We start from the raw sequence: 15,371 nt of genomic DNA, 5'->3' as shown, positions 1-15,371 counted from the left end.
CTGACACTCCAACCCTGGGCTCAAGCGCTCACAGCCTGGGTCAGGCCACTTAGCGCTGCTCCGTTTTCAAGGAAAGAACACAGTGAGGTTGACAAGGAGAATAAACGCACAGACGTCTCCACTTGATGGAATCATGATTAAACAGTGTTACGTTTGGACGGAGGCAGGACTTCTTCCTGGTCACTGCCACATTCCAAGGTCAAATTCCCATGAACTGGTTCCGTCACCCCCTCTGCTGCAGGACTCTGGGAAATAAATCAAGGCACATGCTCACCTGCTGCTGCACCACCTTCTCTAGCCGCTCTAGCAGGGAGCTGTGGTCCCCGGGGTCAGAGCCACAGGGCTGGGGCTGCAACTCGGCCCTCAACATCTCCCGCTCTTTTCCAAATGCCTCCTGCACAACCTGTAGAAATTCTCCTCTCCAATCAAGACACATGCCAGGAAGGTCCTAAAACATTGGGACAGGGAGCTCAGTATTCTTACAAATGCACCCTGTAGGCTGAACCAGAAACCACCCAACAGAAGAGCAGACACAAGCGAGCCCACGACCGTCCAGGGCACAAGAAGCCAGCCCTGCTGAGGGAGAAGCCACCAAAGGACGGAGCACTGCCACAGCACGAGGCCCAGCACGGGTGCTGCTGGCTGGCCACCTTGTCCCCTGGCAGGCCTAGGCTGGACACTGGGGTACTGCTTCCCTGCACACCCTGTGGCCAGTAGGTCCCCTTGGATGTGGCTCAGCACCTGGCCCTCACCGAGCTGCCCCGGTTCCCTGGTTGCAGAGTGGACGCTGGGGCCCTGTGGGCCCTCACCGAGCTGCCCCGGTTCCCTGGTTGCAGAGTGGACGCTGGGGCCCTGGGGGCCCTCACCGAGCTGCCCCGGTTCCCTGGTTGCAGAGTGGACGCTGGGGCCCTGTGGGCCCTCACCGAGCTGCCCCGGTTCCCTGGTTGCAGAGTGGACGCTGGGGCCCTGTGGGCCCTCACCGAGCTGCCCCGGTTCCCTGGTTGCAGAGTGGACGCTGGGGCCCTGTGGGCCCTCACCGAGCTGCCCCGGTTCCCTGGTTGCAGAGTGGACGCTGGGGCCCTGTGGGCCCTCACCGAGCTGCCCCGGTTCCCTGGTTGCAGAGTGGACGCTGGGGCCCTGTGGGCCCTCACCGAGCTGCCCCGGTTCCCTGGTTGCAGAGTGGACGCTGGGGCCCTGTGGGCCCTCACCGAGCTGCCCCGGTTCCCTGGTTGCAGAGTGGACCCTGGGGCCCTGTGGGCCCTCACCGAGCTGCCCGGTTCCCTGGTTGCAGAGTGGACGCTGGGGCCCTGTGGGCCCTCACCGAGCTGCCCCGGTTCCCTGGTTGCAGAGTGGACGCTGGGGCCCTGTGGGCCCTCACCGAGCTGCCCCGGTTCCCTGGTTGCAGAGTGGACGCTGGGGCCCTGTGGGCCCTCACCGAGCTGCCCCGGTTCCCTGGTTGCAGAGTGGACGCTGGGGCCCTGTGGGCCCTCACCGAGCTGCCCGGTTCCCTGGTTGCAGAGTGGACACTGGGGCCCTGTGGGCCCAGGCCCGGCCCCCACACCCGCCTCCTGTCACCCACCTCCAGCAGAGCTCCACCATGTGTCCCCCCCCCCCCCCACAGCCTCTGCTGCCCTAAAGGGGCCGGGAACATGCTGGCACATGGCTGGTCCCAGCAAACATGGCTGAGAGGGTGGCCGGCCAGGAACATGGCCCCCGTGCCCACCGCTGACCCACCCCTTACTCCCTTTATCCACTTATGTGGCTAAGCAACCCCCTCCAACTGCTCCTCACCCACACCTTATTCTCTTTCAGGTGGGACGCCCCGTACCTTCTCTCCCTTTTGGGGTACTAGGTTCGGATGTCTCCGCAGGGCCGGCACCACCTCCAAAAGGCCGGGGCCCTCCCTCGGGAAGTGCTCAAGGGCGGCACTCGGCTCACCCTTGCTCAGGGCGCTGGGCGGCCCGCGGCACTCAGACAAGGCCAATATGTGGTGGCTCTCATCACACACCATCTGCAGCAAAGCCTGCAAGGGGACAAGCATTTCAGAAAGAGGGAAAACCAGCATGAAGCTACTCATCCACCCAGTCCCCTGCCCACCACCCATGAATGCTCACCAGGGCGGCCTGCACAGCACTCCCATGACCTCTGAACCAAAGACCGAGTTCTGCGGTTCTGTAACATTCTGAACTGTCCCTCCCCTACAACCTTCAGAGGCTGCTAGGAAACCAGTTTGAAAGAGAATTTCTGGGTCGGCTACTCCAAGGACGGCCATCCCACCAGTGCCTGCACGGTGGACACCATCCCTAGCACCCCTTCCTTAAGCTTGGGCGGGGCGCAGGGCAGGGCCTCAGGCCAACTTCCGAGGCCAGGTCATCAAGAGCCTTGCGATTCCCTGGCCCTCCTGGGACTGCACCTGCCATGCTCCAAGAAGGCTGCAGGGAACCGCACAGGAGGCCTGTGCATCCTTGGGGGTGAGGCGCCTGCACACTCCAGTGCCTACAGTGGGGCCCAGACACGGGGAGCAGAGGGACGGTTGCCCTGACAAGTCCCTGCACCCAGGGTCTGTGAGCACTGGAACGGGTCCTTCACGGCACTGGGACACTGGGACACGCACACTGGCCACCTGTCTTCTGCCCGAAGACACAGACAGTGGAAGAAAGTGGCTTCCCCAGAACTATCCAAGGGGGCAGGACCGATACAGGGTCCAAAGTAACCATCACGGGCCTCACTCCACACAAAGATTCATTCAAAGGGCATGTTATGTTTCAATCTCTGGGGAAAAAAGACTAATAGATGCCTCAAACAGGAAGTATAAAAGCAGCAACAAAGGGGTTGGCTCGGTCAGTTCAGTGTCCGACTCCTGATTTCGGCTCAGTTCATGATCTCAGGGTCCCAGGATCAAGTCCTATGTCGGGCTCCGGGCTCAGTGGGGAGTCGGCTTGAGATTCTCTCTCCTTCTGCCCCTCCCCGCACTAGCATGCACGCACTCTCTCAGATAAATCTTAAAAAAATAGTTCAACACCCAAAAAACAACCCAGTTAAGAAATGGACAGAAGGCATGAACAGACGCTTTTCTGAAAAAGATATCCAGATGGTCAACAGACACATGAAAAAATGCTCAACATCACTCGGCATCAGGGAAATCCAAATCAAAACCTCAATGAGATACCACCTCACACCAGTCAGAATGGCTAAAATGAACAAGTCAGGAAACAACAGATGTTGGCGGGGATGCGGAGAAAGGGGAACCCTCTGTCGGTGGGAATGCAAGCTGGTGCAGCCACTCTGGAAAACAGTATGGAGGTTCCTCAAACAGTTGAAAATAGAGCTACCCTACAACCCAGCAATTGCACTACTGGGTATTTACCCCAAAGATACAAATGTAGGGATCCGAAGGGGTACGTGCACCCCGATGTTTATAGCAGCAATGTCCACAATAGCCAAACTGTGGAAAGAGCCCAGATGTCCTCGACAGATGAACGGATAAAGAAGATGTGGTCCATATATACAATGCAATGTTACTCAGCCATCAGAAAGGATGAAATCTTACCATTTGCAATGACGTGGATGGAACTAGAGGGTATTATGCTAAGCGAAATAAGTCAATCAGGGAAAGACAATTGTCGTATGATCTCACTGATATGCAGAATATAAGAAACAAAACAGAGGATCATAGGAGAAGGAAGGGAAAAATAAAACAAGATGAAATCAGAGAGGGAGACAAACCATGAGAGACTCTTAATCATAGGAAACAAACTGAGGGTTGCTGGAGGGGAGGGGGCTGGTGGGAGGGGGTAACTGGGTGACGGGCATTAGGGAGGGCATGTGAGGTAATGAGCACTGGGTTTTGTACGTAACTCATGAATCACTGACCTCTACCTCTGAAACTAAGACTAATACTATATGTTAACTAAAATTTAAATTTAAAAGATGATTATTTTATTTTTAACGTATTTTAATGTCTTTTTCACCACCTACAGTGGGAAAGTTGACATGTATAAACACATCATGACTTTTAAAAATAAGTAAGTAAGTAAATGTTTGGTAAAATTCCTCTGGGAGGTGGGAGAGTAGCAATGAAGAGGCTTATGACAGAGCACAATTAGCTAACTAGAAGTAGGTTTTGCTAGGATTCTAATGATGTGACCCAGAAAAGTGGAATACTAACAAAAAGTGCTAAAGGCCCAACTACACATTATGTTTATTTTAAAAACACTTCATTTGGGGGCGCCTGGGTGGCTCAGTCAGTTAAGCGTCTGCCTTCGGCTCAGGTCATGATCCTGGAGTCCCGGGATCGAGTCCCGCATCGGGCTCCCTGCTCAGCGGGGAGTCTGCTTCTCCCTCTGACCCTCTTCCCTCTCGCGCTATCTCTCATTCTCTCTCTCTCAAATAAATAAAATCTTTAAAAAAAAAAAAAAACACTTCATTTGGGGGCGCCTGGGTGGCTCAGTCAGTTAAGCGTCTGCCTTCGGCTCAGGTCATGATCCCAGGGTCCTGGGATTGAGTCCCGCATTGGGCTCCCTGCTCCCTCTGCCCCTCCCCACCCTGCTCATGCGCACGCTCTCTTACAAATAAATCAATCAATCTTGTAGAATCGTTTTATTTCAACGGTGCCATAACCGCGATGTAAGCAGAACGCACCTACGGGGGGCAGAGCATAACCTACAAACTTGTCAAGTCACCAAGCTGTCTGTGCACCTGGAACTAGTAGAACGCTGGTGTCAACGATACTCAAAAAAAAAAGTTTCCTTTGGAAATGCCTTCAGTCTCACAACAGTGACACATCATTTACTCACTCAGCCAAGTCTGTGTCAGTGGTCTGACACTGAAAGGGTTTGCTAAACCGGCGAGAGAAAACAGAACTTACGGAAAGTGCCACAGACAGTCTGCCCGGGTGACGGAGGCGCTAACTAACCTCACTGTGGGGTCACTGCACCTTGAACTTACGGTCACGCATCAATTAAAACTAGAACAAAGTTGTTTTAAAAGTCTGCTCCAAGTTAAACCGCCGCATGCTGACCATGGCTTCCCTCTTCCCTCCTCTGGCAAGGACTTGCCTCTGAGCCCCGAGCACCAAATTCTTCCGGTGTGACTGTGAGTGGGCGACAAGGACTCAGCTCTGTGGCCAGGTGGGCAGTACGAGGGGGTCCTCGGGGAGGCGCCTGCAGGGCCAGCACAGGGGCGGCGGGCAGCTCACACAGCGGGCCAGGCTGTCTGCTCTGTGGCTCGGTCCCCTGCAGGCGCCTGGCGGAGGGCGGCCCAGTAGTGAGCACATGCCACACTCGTCTTAGGAGAGGCCAAAGGTCAATCTCCAGGACCAAACAGAGGGTCGTGCGTTCTGATACCTGAACTCAAGTCAGGAAGACCGACCCCAATTACAGCACCTGCACCTGCAGGCCCACTGTGCGCTGTGTGGCAGCAGGTGCGGGAAGAGCTGGTCCTCCTCCGGGGACCCCAGTGCCCAAGGCTCCCGCAGCCCCACCAGCCCGCCATGCCAGGCCCTCACCTGGGACACCCATCCCCACGCACCCCAGGACAGCAGCCATATCCTTCCGGAAGCACTCACACGAGACGCGAGTCCAAGCCCAGCTAGAACCGACGCAGGGGTCTGTGCGGGGTGATGCACGCAACCCAACGCCACGCGCCCTCCCGGCAACCATAGCAGCTGCAGATGGAGGCACACGGCCACTGCACACCTCACCTTCACTTGTTTCGGATGCACTTCTTTCTCCTCCATGGCTTCCACCGGCCATCGGAACCTTGCAGAGGTGGGAGGAGGCACCGGAGGGCTAGCGGTGGGAGTTTCACGTCTCCCCGAGTCTTGGTTTACTATCTTTGCAAACCCCGAGGCGTCACCTAAAAACACAGCGAAAAGTCAGGGTCCGGACCACAATCCTCTGCAGAGCGGCATTCCTGGGGGAGGGCCCGGGGGGGAGGGGCACCCAGAGAGAGCCAGGGGTGTGGTCAGACCCCGGCTTCCTGGATGCTGCATGAGGCCCCAAAACACCCAGGAGGGCTACAGCCAGGGCTCCCCTCCCTGAAGACATCAACAAACCACCGAAGAAGACAAAGACAGTTTTACAATTCCGTAAGATGACATAACTACACACATTAAGAAAAAGCATATTTTGCATGTTTGGTATGTGAATACCCATGATTCCAACATGAACCTTATGGGATCTCAGGTCATTTGTAAACAGATGCAAAAGTGGGTTTCCTCATCCCCCAAAGACAGGACACCCAAGCCCGCAGGGCTCACACAGGAAGTGCCTGGGCAGACCAGCGTGTGCGGGGCCTGCATCTCCACACCCAAGAAGGGATGGAGACAGGGCAGGGCCCCCACCGCATGCAGAGAGAGGAAGGGGACAGACGATGCACGGTGCCAACTGCAGGGCCGTGTGCAGGCAGCAGGTCGAGCAGCAAGCATCTGGCCGGGAAAAGGTGAACACACCTGATGGGGGGTGGGTGGAGACAAGCTCTGAGACCAGCCAGGCTGGACTGGAGAGACCTCAAAAGTCTAGGGTTTGAGACACCAGAAACCCCTCACGGGAGGGCCTCAAAAAGGAATTCCAAACCTCTCTGAAGTACGTGGTGCATCCCTTGCAGCCCACAGCCAATGCCCAGTGGCTTGGAAAACAGAGGGAGGCAGCCAGGGAAAAGCAGGATCAGCCTTTGGGGCTGCTCCACTCACCGGCCCCGAGCGCGGGTGGGAATGGGGGCTCAGAGACCCTGGCACGGTGCCTCCCAGCACAGACCTTCCAGCAAGTTGCTGAGACCACCCTAAGGAGTCTAGGTTCTTAAACTTGCCAAGGAATGCGCAAAAGAAGCATGAAACAGGGACTCAGAGACCGCTGGGGGAGATACAATAAAGGCAGCAAACACAAAAAAACTTCAGAAAAAACATAGTATCTTCAGAGAAATAAGTCTCATTCGTGGAACAAGGAAGTTTCAAGAGAAAGGAACAGAGAATAAGAAGAGCTCTTAGAAGTTAAGACACAGCAGAAATAAAAACATTCACTTCCAAGCTTAAGAACTAATTTCTTAAAAGGTTCTTTAACAAATAAGAACAAAAGTACAAAGAAATGGAAACAGACAAAGTGAGAAAGTAAGAAAATCAGTCCAGTGATTAACAGGAAGTACAGCAAAGTGAGAGGCAGGGGGCAGTACCCCCAGGAACAGTGAAGACCTATTCAGGATGAAGGACATGCCCAGGAGCATGGCGTCATGTGGCGGCCGCGGTGCTCCGTGACACCAGGCTCTGGGACAGTGGTCAGATGCTCTGGAGTCTGCAGGAATGTGACTTCTCCCCTGCGAGTCTGCACCAAGCCCAAACCATCACCAAACATCAGGAAAATGCAGAAGTTCTTAGGAAACCCACCTCACAGGTGCGTTTTCTGCAAATGCTTCTAGAGAACACTACTTAAAATAAGGCCCACAAAGGAGGGACAAGGGGTCTGGCCCAGAAAGCGGAGACCGCGTGTTCAGAAGGTGGCATGGGCAGCGCACACCCATGCTTGTGGACAGTGTGGTGGGCAGCGTGGGCAGGGCCGTGACGGAGAACGGGAGGGAGGCCATGAGAAAGGGAAGCCAGCTGTCTGGGAGAGGACGCTCAGTCCCAGAGGCTCTGTGGGCACCTGACAGGTCCACTCAAGACACAAACACGCTGTGGGGAGGGGAAGGAACAGGACAGCGGCCCCCGGAGGGTGGGGGGGGGTGAGAAACGGGCAGCCAGAACTGGTGGGGGGGGAGGGTGAGAAACGGGCAGCCAGAACTGGTGGGGGGGGAGGGTGAGAAACGGGCAGCCAGAACTGGTGGGGGGGGAGGGTGAGAAACGGGCAGCCAGAACTGGTGGGGGGGGAGGGTGGGAAACGGGCAGCCAGAACTGGTGGGGGGGGAGGGTGGGAAACGGGCAGCCAGAACTGGTGGGGGGGGAGGGTGGGAAACGGGCAGCCAGAACTGGTGGGGGGGGAGGGTGGGAAACGGGCAGCCAGAACTGGTGGGGGGGGAGGGTGGGAAACGGGCAGCCAGAACTGGTGGGGGGGGGAGGGTGAGAAACGGGCAGCCAGAACTGGTGGGGGGGGAGGGTGGGAAACGGGCAGCCAGAACTGGTGGGGGGGGAGGGTGAGAAACGGGCAGCCAGAACGGGTGGGGGGGGAGGGTGGGAAACGGGCAGCCAGAACTGGTGGGGGGGGAGGGTGGGAAACGGGCAGCCAGAACTGGTGGGGGGGGAGGGTGGGAAACGGGCAGCCAGAACTGGTTGGGGGGGGAGGGTGGGAAACGGGCAGCCAGAACTGGTGGGGGGGGAGGGTGAGAAACGGGCAGCCAGAACTGGTGGGGGGGGAGGGTGAGAAACGGGCAGCCAGAACTGCTGTAATTAGCAAACGTGACCTCGCAATAAGTTCTGGAACGGAAGTCTCAAGATTAAATGTGGGTGTCCTCAGGGAACGGTGGTTTGGAGCGGGGGCAGCTGGAAGGCACCTTGCAGAACAGCTCGATTCTCACACCAGGCACTTACACATGGAGTAACTCAAAACTAAAATTAAAACGCTGCTGGCCCCACTCAGTACAAGCCGAAATGCCAGTGAACTTTACCTCACTGTGGTCTAGTTTTCAAAAGCACTGAACTGAGTCAATGATGACTTTTTTTTAAAAAGTCAAAACATCTCAACAGGTGATTAACTTGTAAAAATCCAACAATTACAGAAGAACAAGGTTAGAAGGTCACGGTTTGGCAACCATTCTAACGATGATCCGGGCAACAATCACTCCTGGAGGCTAATGTGAGTGGGTCTGAGTCTGAGAAACAAGAACCACAGGCATGGTCTCGTAACCCCTGCCCAACACCAAGCAATCGAAAAGGAGAAATCAGAACAGAACCCGGCACACACCAGTGCCAAGGGGTCCAAGCGGGACACTGCAAGCCCTGTGCCGTGATGCCCTGGGAAGACCATGGCATTGATGCGGGACACCAATGCTAACGACACTGCTCCAGATACCCAAACGAGATGCAGAACTGCTGGAAAGGTGAGGGGCTCCCTCTCGGGACCCGCACAGCACAGCCTCCCTCCCACACTGCAGTGCCCAGCAGCAAGGGACATCTGAATGCCTCGTACCAGCGCAGTACCCCCTCCCGTGAAGGGTGCCAATGGGACAAGTGGCAAAATCTAAGGAAGGTCTGTAGTTGAGAGGCTGCCGTGGGCCACGGCAGACATCCGGGTGCTGAGTGCAGGGTCTGAAGGTGCACAACTGAGTTTTCCAGAGTAACATGACCTCAGGCCTTCAGGTGCCACTAAGCACAGAGAGGAGATGGAGCCGGGCACAGCCAGGGTGTACCAGCAAACGCCAACCTGGGGGCCGTCCATGCTGTCCTGTTCCCTGAAACCTTAAGAGGTAAAAAAAAAAAAAAAAAAAAAAAGACTGACTCACTGTTTTCACTTCCATTGTTCTTTCCTTCAAACCCGAGAGGAGAGGATCTGGGCTTTTCTTGAGCATCAAGAGATGTTACAATAAAGTCTTCAACATCTTTCTCCTGTTCAAACAGGCAAGTTTTTAAATGGTCATAAAATAACCACCAATCACATCAGGGAGCTGAACTAGCCAGACAGAAAATTTCTAAGGCCTGAATTTATCATTTTCCCACACAGAACCCAAACAAGAGTGTTTCAAACCTGAAATCATGTGCTTCTAAGAATTTAAACAAACCCATCCACGGTTCTCTAGGATAAAGAAGTCACCAGCAAATATGTCAGATTAAAAAAAATCTGTGGTAGCATGACGGGGACATGGGTATCTTAAATATCATGTTCCCTGAGACTTTTTATTTTCTCTAACCCAGGATATGCAAAATCTCAACATTATTCTGTAAGAAAAGATACAGTCTAACTCAAAAATAATTTTTTTAAATTAATTAGCATTATATGTAGAACCTATTCAATATGAACTACAACTGAAAACAAATCTAGAAAACACACTCTAGACAAAGAACCTGAATGAAAACTACACACGAAGGCGGGTTTGTGCCTGTGCTTCTCGAGTCAGCGCTAGTGAGCGCACAGAGGCTTGGCCTGAGTATCTGAGTGGGACTGGTGCGTCGCACATATTTTTAGGAATAACTGAAGTCCTCTAATTATTCGTATTACAACGGACTGGGGTTGGTGCTGCAGAAAGCGGACTGTCCCTACACATGGCTGACTGGGGGCTGTCAGGTACGCGCCCACACCGGGCCACCAGCCCCACCAGCAGATGAACCAACAATGGTTGCAATTATGATCCTGCAGGCGCTGCAGACACATTCCCATGGGGAGTCTCTGGGGCCCTGGGCACCCACAGACAGCAAACCAGGGCAGGACCCAGGGACCACTTACCACAGCCATCCGCTGCACATGTTGGTCAGCGGAGGGAGCTCTGTCTACAGCCAATGGAGACTCTGCCCACCTGGAGGCCTTTCCTGCTGCTGAGCCGCCCAGGGACCAAAGCAGCTCCAAATGGTCAGCCTGGACCGAGGCACCGGTCCTGTCCTGCAGGGAGGCGTCCAAGCTCAGGGCATCCGAGCACGGCGTCAGGGGCAGGCTGGACACGGGCTCAAGGGTCGAGTCCTTCCTGACAACCTCCGGGGAGCTCCAGGAGGACAGATCCACTGCCCTGAGTGCGTTCTTCAAAGGCCCGGGCCCCTCAATATGGGTTAGGTCATGGCAGCCAGCGTGGAAGCCTGCTTGTAAACAAAGTGATCCGTCCTGCAAATCAACCTGATCTTCCATGGCAACATTTGACATTTCATTTTTTATCAGTGGATCCTGATTTCCACTAAGGTCAATTAGATCACACATGGTTTTGTCGCTATGAAACGCATCCACAAGAGTCGATTTGCCAGTTTCTTCACCGTCACTAGAACTATCACTCGAACTATTTTCTAAAGCATGTGAAGATGCCACCAGCTGCTGATGTTTGAAATCCTCTGTCTCGATGTTCTCCAAGTTCACAGAATACATCAGACGGTTCAACTTTTCTTGAAGCTCTCTCACCTGACTTATGAGACCAACTTTCTGCAGCTGACAATCTTCCAGTAGTTTTTCCTTATTCTGCACGTAAAAAGGAACATGCATAAAGTAAAATAATTGAATTACGCATAGTCACGTCTGTCTGTCTGGTATTTATAAGCCAATTTCAGAGGCTGTCTGAGCAGTTAAGAATGAGCCTCCATGAGGAGCCCCTGGGTGGAGATTTTAAGCTTTTTCAATTCCATGAAAGACAGACTCACAGCTGAGAGCCCCTTGCCTACACGGTGACCGCTGCAGAGGACTCTGTGAAGGAGGCAGAGCAGGAAGCACCAGGAACCTGTCTCCCACCTGGGCACCAACTGCACTGGCAGAACCGTGCCTACCCTATAAAACTCTGGAGTCTGTCCAGGGCTTGCAACTTCCTGGGGGGGCGTGGACTTGGGGGTAAACTGCAGTCAATCTGGATCACTTTCAGCTCCTCACACTAGAGCAGTTACTCATCCCTGGACCCCCAGCCCCTTGGCAGGTTGGTGTGCACCCTTTCCTGGAGCATCTTGCACATGATGTGTGCGAGCCACAGTGGGCAAAAGGGGCTGTCCCACAAATACTGGGCACCTGTGCTCTGACTGCCGCTCCGGACCACGGAGGAGCAAAGAGGTGTGAGGCCATTGTTGCGGCCCCTCCCCCTCTGGCTGAAGTGACCTCCGGGGGGTTTAAAGGGCCAGTGCCCTTTTTCCCACCACAGCATTCTTCTTTTTGTGGAGAACTTAAAAAACCAGAACATTCAAAAACAACTGCATATATAGAGGAAATGAGAAAGTGACTGTGAGTGCCCAGGTAAAGGTGCAGACTAAGAAAACATGTGAGAACACCTGAAGCTGATACTTCAAGCTGATCCTCAGCATAGAGACAATTAAAAAAAAAAAAAAAGGAAATATAACAAAAAACAGCAAGCTATGAGGAAGAAGGAGATTCAGATTTCCAAACTGACATTATTAGACTCAAATGTTCAGTGTTCAAAATCAAACCAGAAGAAAAAGTACCCCAAGGCATACAAGGAAATAGGAAAGTATGGCCCATTCAAAGGAAAAAGGCAAATCCAAAGGAACTGTCCCTGAAAAAGACCCAATGTCAGATCTACTAGTCAAAGATGTTACAACAATGGTCTTAAAGACATTCGAGGAACTAAAGGAAGAGGTGGAGGTCAAGAAAATGATGTGTGAACAAAGTAGAAATATCCATGGAGACAAAGACAATCTAAGGAAACCAAAAAGAAACTGTGGAGCTGAAAAGTACAATAATTGAAATAAAAAATTCACTAAAGGGATTCAAAGGCAGATTTGAGAAGGAGAAAGAATAAACTGAACTTAAAGACAGAATAATGGAAATGATCATGTCTGAGGGAAAAAAAAGAAAAAGAGACTGACAAAAGTGAATTCAGACTACGGGACCTGTGGGACACCGGCAAAGAGACCATCATACGCATTGTGGGAGTCCCAGAAGAAGAGAGAAAGGCAGCTGAGAAATTATTTGAGGACTTAATGACTGAAAACGTCCCAGAACTGGTGAAAGACACAAATATAAACATCCAAGAAACTCAACAAATCCCAAAAAAGATGAACTCACACACCAAGATACATTATAATCAAATGTATAAAAGCTGAAGGCTCTAAGTGACTTGTCACATACAAGGACCCTCACAACATCACCAGCAGATTTCTCTTCAGAAACTGGAGGCCAGAGAACAGAGAGTCAGTATATTCAAAGTGCTAAAAGAAAAAAACAGTCAACTAAAAATCCAATATCCATCAAAACTGTCCTTTAAGAGTGAAGAAAAAATTAAGATATTCCCAGATAAATAAAAGCTAAAGAAGTTTGTGACCACTATACCTGCCCTGCAAGAAACGCTCAAGGGAGTCCTGCAGGGTGTAATAAAAGGTCGCTAGATGGTAACTCAAGGTCACATGGCAAAATAAAGATCTCAGTGAAGGTAGGTGCATGCACAATAAGAAAAGCCAGTGCATTAGATTGTACACCTGAAACTAACAGAACACTGTAGGTTAAAACACTTGAATTTTTTAAAAAGTCTGTGCTGTTACAACAGTGGCGTGCAACTCCACATTTTGTTTTCATCATGATTTAAAAGACACACTTTTTAAAAATAGTCTAAAAGTTAGTTTGTTAACTTTAGTTTGTAACTCCATATTTTTTCTATATAACAAATTAATGGATTTAAACCAATTATTAGTTTTAGGTTTTGAGGCACAAAAGTATAAAAATGTGCTTGTGACATCAAAAACCAAAAGGGGTAGGGGAGAGCTGTAAAGGAACAGTTTTCATAGTTAAGCTGGTATAAATTCAAACCACAGTGTTGTAATTCTGGACGCTAAATGTAATCCCTAACATAACCACACACACAAAAAATAGCTATAGTATATACACAAAGAGAAATGACTAGGGAATTTAAACATTTCAGTATAAAATGTCAACTAAGCACAAGAGAATACAGTAATGCAGGAAATTAGAACAAAAAAAACTGTAAGGCATATAGGAAACAAAGAGCAAAATGACAAAAATATATGCCTCCTTATCTGTACTTTTAATGTAAATGGATTAATCTTTCCCATCAAAGACGGAGAATGGCAGAATGGATAAAAACACATGATCCTGGGGCGCCTGGGGGGCTCAGTCTGTTCAGCATCTGACTCTTGATTTCAGCTCAGGTCATGATCTCAGGGTTGTGGGATCGAAAGCCCCACTTCAGGCTCCTGCTCAGTGGGGAGTCTGCTTCACTCTCTGCCTCTTCCCCCCCACTTCATGCTCACATGCTCTCTCTCTCTCAAATAAATTAATAAACCGTTAAAAGAAAAAAAAGCAGAGGAATGCCTCCTGACTCATGGTATGAGTCCAGCAGTACGTTGATACTAAAGCTAGAAAAAGACACTACAAAAATGAAAACCGTAGACCAATATCCCCTATGAACATTGATGCAAAAATTCTAAAATACTAGCAAACTGAATTCAATACCATATTAAAAGGATTATACACTCTAACCAAGTGGCGTTTATTCCTGGAATGCAAAGACAGTTCAACATAGGAAAACCAATCTACATAATACACCACATTAGCAAAATGAAGGAGAAAAAAATCACATGACTGTCTCAACTGGTACAGAAAATGCATCTGACAAAGTTCAACACCCTTTCATTATAAAGACATTCAACATACTAAAAGAAAACTACCTTAACATATAAAACCCATACATGAAAAACATACAGTGTACATCATACTCAGTGGTGATGGACTGAAAAGATTTTCCTCTAACACCAGGAACAAAGCAAGAATGCCTGCTTTCACCACTTCTCTTCAACACAGTACTGGAAGTTCTAGCCAGAGCAAGAAAAAGAAATAAAATGTGTCTCAACTGGAAAGGAAGAAGTAAAATTATCTACGTTCCAAGATAATATGATTGTATATGTGTGAAACAAAGATTCCACTAAAAAAAAAAAAAAAACCTGTTAGAATTAATAAATCAATTCAGCAAAGTCACAGGATACAAAGTCAACATATAAAAATCAGTTGCATTTCTACCCACCAACAATGAGCAATCGGAAAAAGAAATGAAGAAAACAATTCCATTACGATAGCAACAAAAAAGAAGAAAATGATTAAGAATTCACTGTACCAAGGAGATGAAAGTTTTGTACAATGAAACTATAAAACGTTGCTGAGACAAATTAGGGAAGACAAATAAATGGAAGCATATTTCACATTTATGGATTGAAAGACCTAATACTGCTAAGATGTACAGATTCAATACAATCTCTATCAAAATTCTAAGGACGTTTTTTGCAGAAACAGAAAAACCTACCCTAAAATTCAAAGAGTCAAAACAATCTTGAAAAAGAACAAAACTGGAGAACTCATAACTATTTGATGTCAAAACTTATAATCAAGCTCCAGTAATCAAAACAGTGTGGTACTGGTGGGTGGCTCAGGCTGTTAAGCAGCTGCCTTTGGCTCAGGTCATGATCCTGGAGTCCCAGGATCAAGCCCCATGTCAGGCTCCCTACTCAGTCGGGAGTCTGCTTCCCCCTCTGTCTCTGTCCTCCCTCTGGCTTGTGCTCTCTCACCTGCTCACTCTCTCTAATAAATAAAATCTTAAAAAAAAGTTAAGATGTGGGGCACCTGGCTGACTCAGTGGGTGGAGTGTGCGACTCCTGATCTTGGGGTTGTGAGCTCAAGCCCTACGTTGGGTGTAGAGATCACTTAACAAAAAAATAATTTTTTTTTTTTTTTTAAAGATTTTTCCATTTGAGAGAGAGAGAGAGAGAGAGAGAGGAAAAAAGCATGCATGAGTGGGAGGGGCAGAGG

The 15,371-nt window shown here is 50.5% G+C and overlaps 1 protein-coding gene across 9 annotated transcripts in view; it reads right to left on the bottom strand.

Moving 5' to 3' along the window:
* Nucleotides 1-15,371, bottom strand: part of PCNT (pericentrin) — a 127,786-nt gene that overhangs the window by 23,122 nt on the left and 89,293 nt on the right. For all 9 annotated transcript variants that reach the window (XR_003517818.2, XM_027581722.2, XM_027581727.2 and 6 more), the window contains 5 exons: nucleotides 10,365-11,078; nucleotides 9,427-9,529; nucleotides 5,702-5,856; nucleotides 1,829-2,023; nucleotides 275-448 (listed from right to left, as the gene is read on the bottom strand). Coding sequence is in view for 8 of the 9 variants with exons in the window: in XM_027581722.2 (XP_027437523.2) it covers nucleotides 275-448; nucleotides 1,829-2,023; nucleotides 5,702-5,856; nucleotides 9,427-9,529; nucleotides 10,365-11,078 (1,341 nt within the window). In the remaining variant the exon portion in view is untranslated. The remainder of the gene's footprint in view (nucleotides 1-274; nucleotides 449-1,828; nucleotides 2,024-5,701; nucleotides 5,857-9,426; nucleotides 9,530-10,364; nucleotides 11,079-15,371) is intronic.

This window comes from Zalophus californianus, chromosome 1, assembly GCF_009762305.2.
Source record: "Zalophus californianus isolate mZalCal1 chromosome 1, mZalCal1.pri.v2, whole genome shotgun sequence".
In the NCBI taxonomy this organism is placed as follows: Eukaryota; Metazoa; Chordata; class Mammalia; order Carnivora; family Otariidae; genus Zalophus; species Zalophus californianus.
Note: the sequence above shows the minus strand (reverse complement) of the source record. Positions and strands in the feature narration are given on the sequence as shown.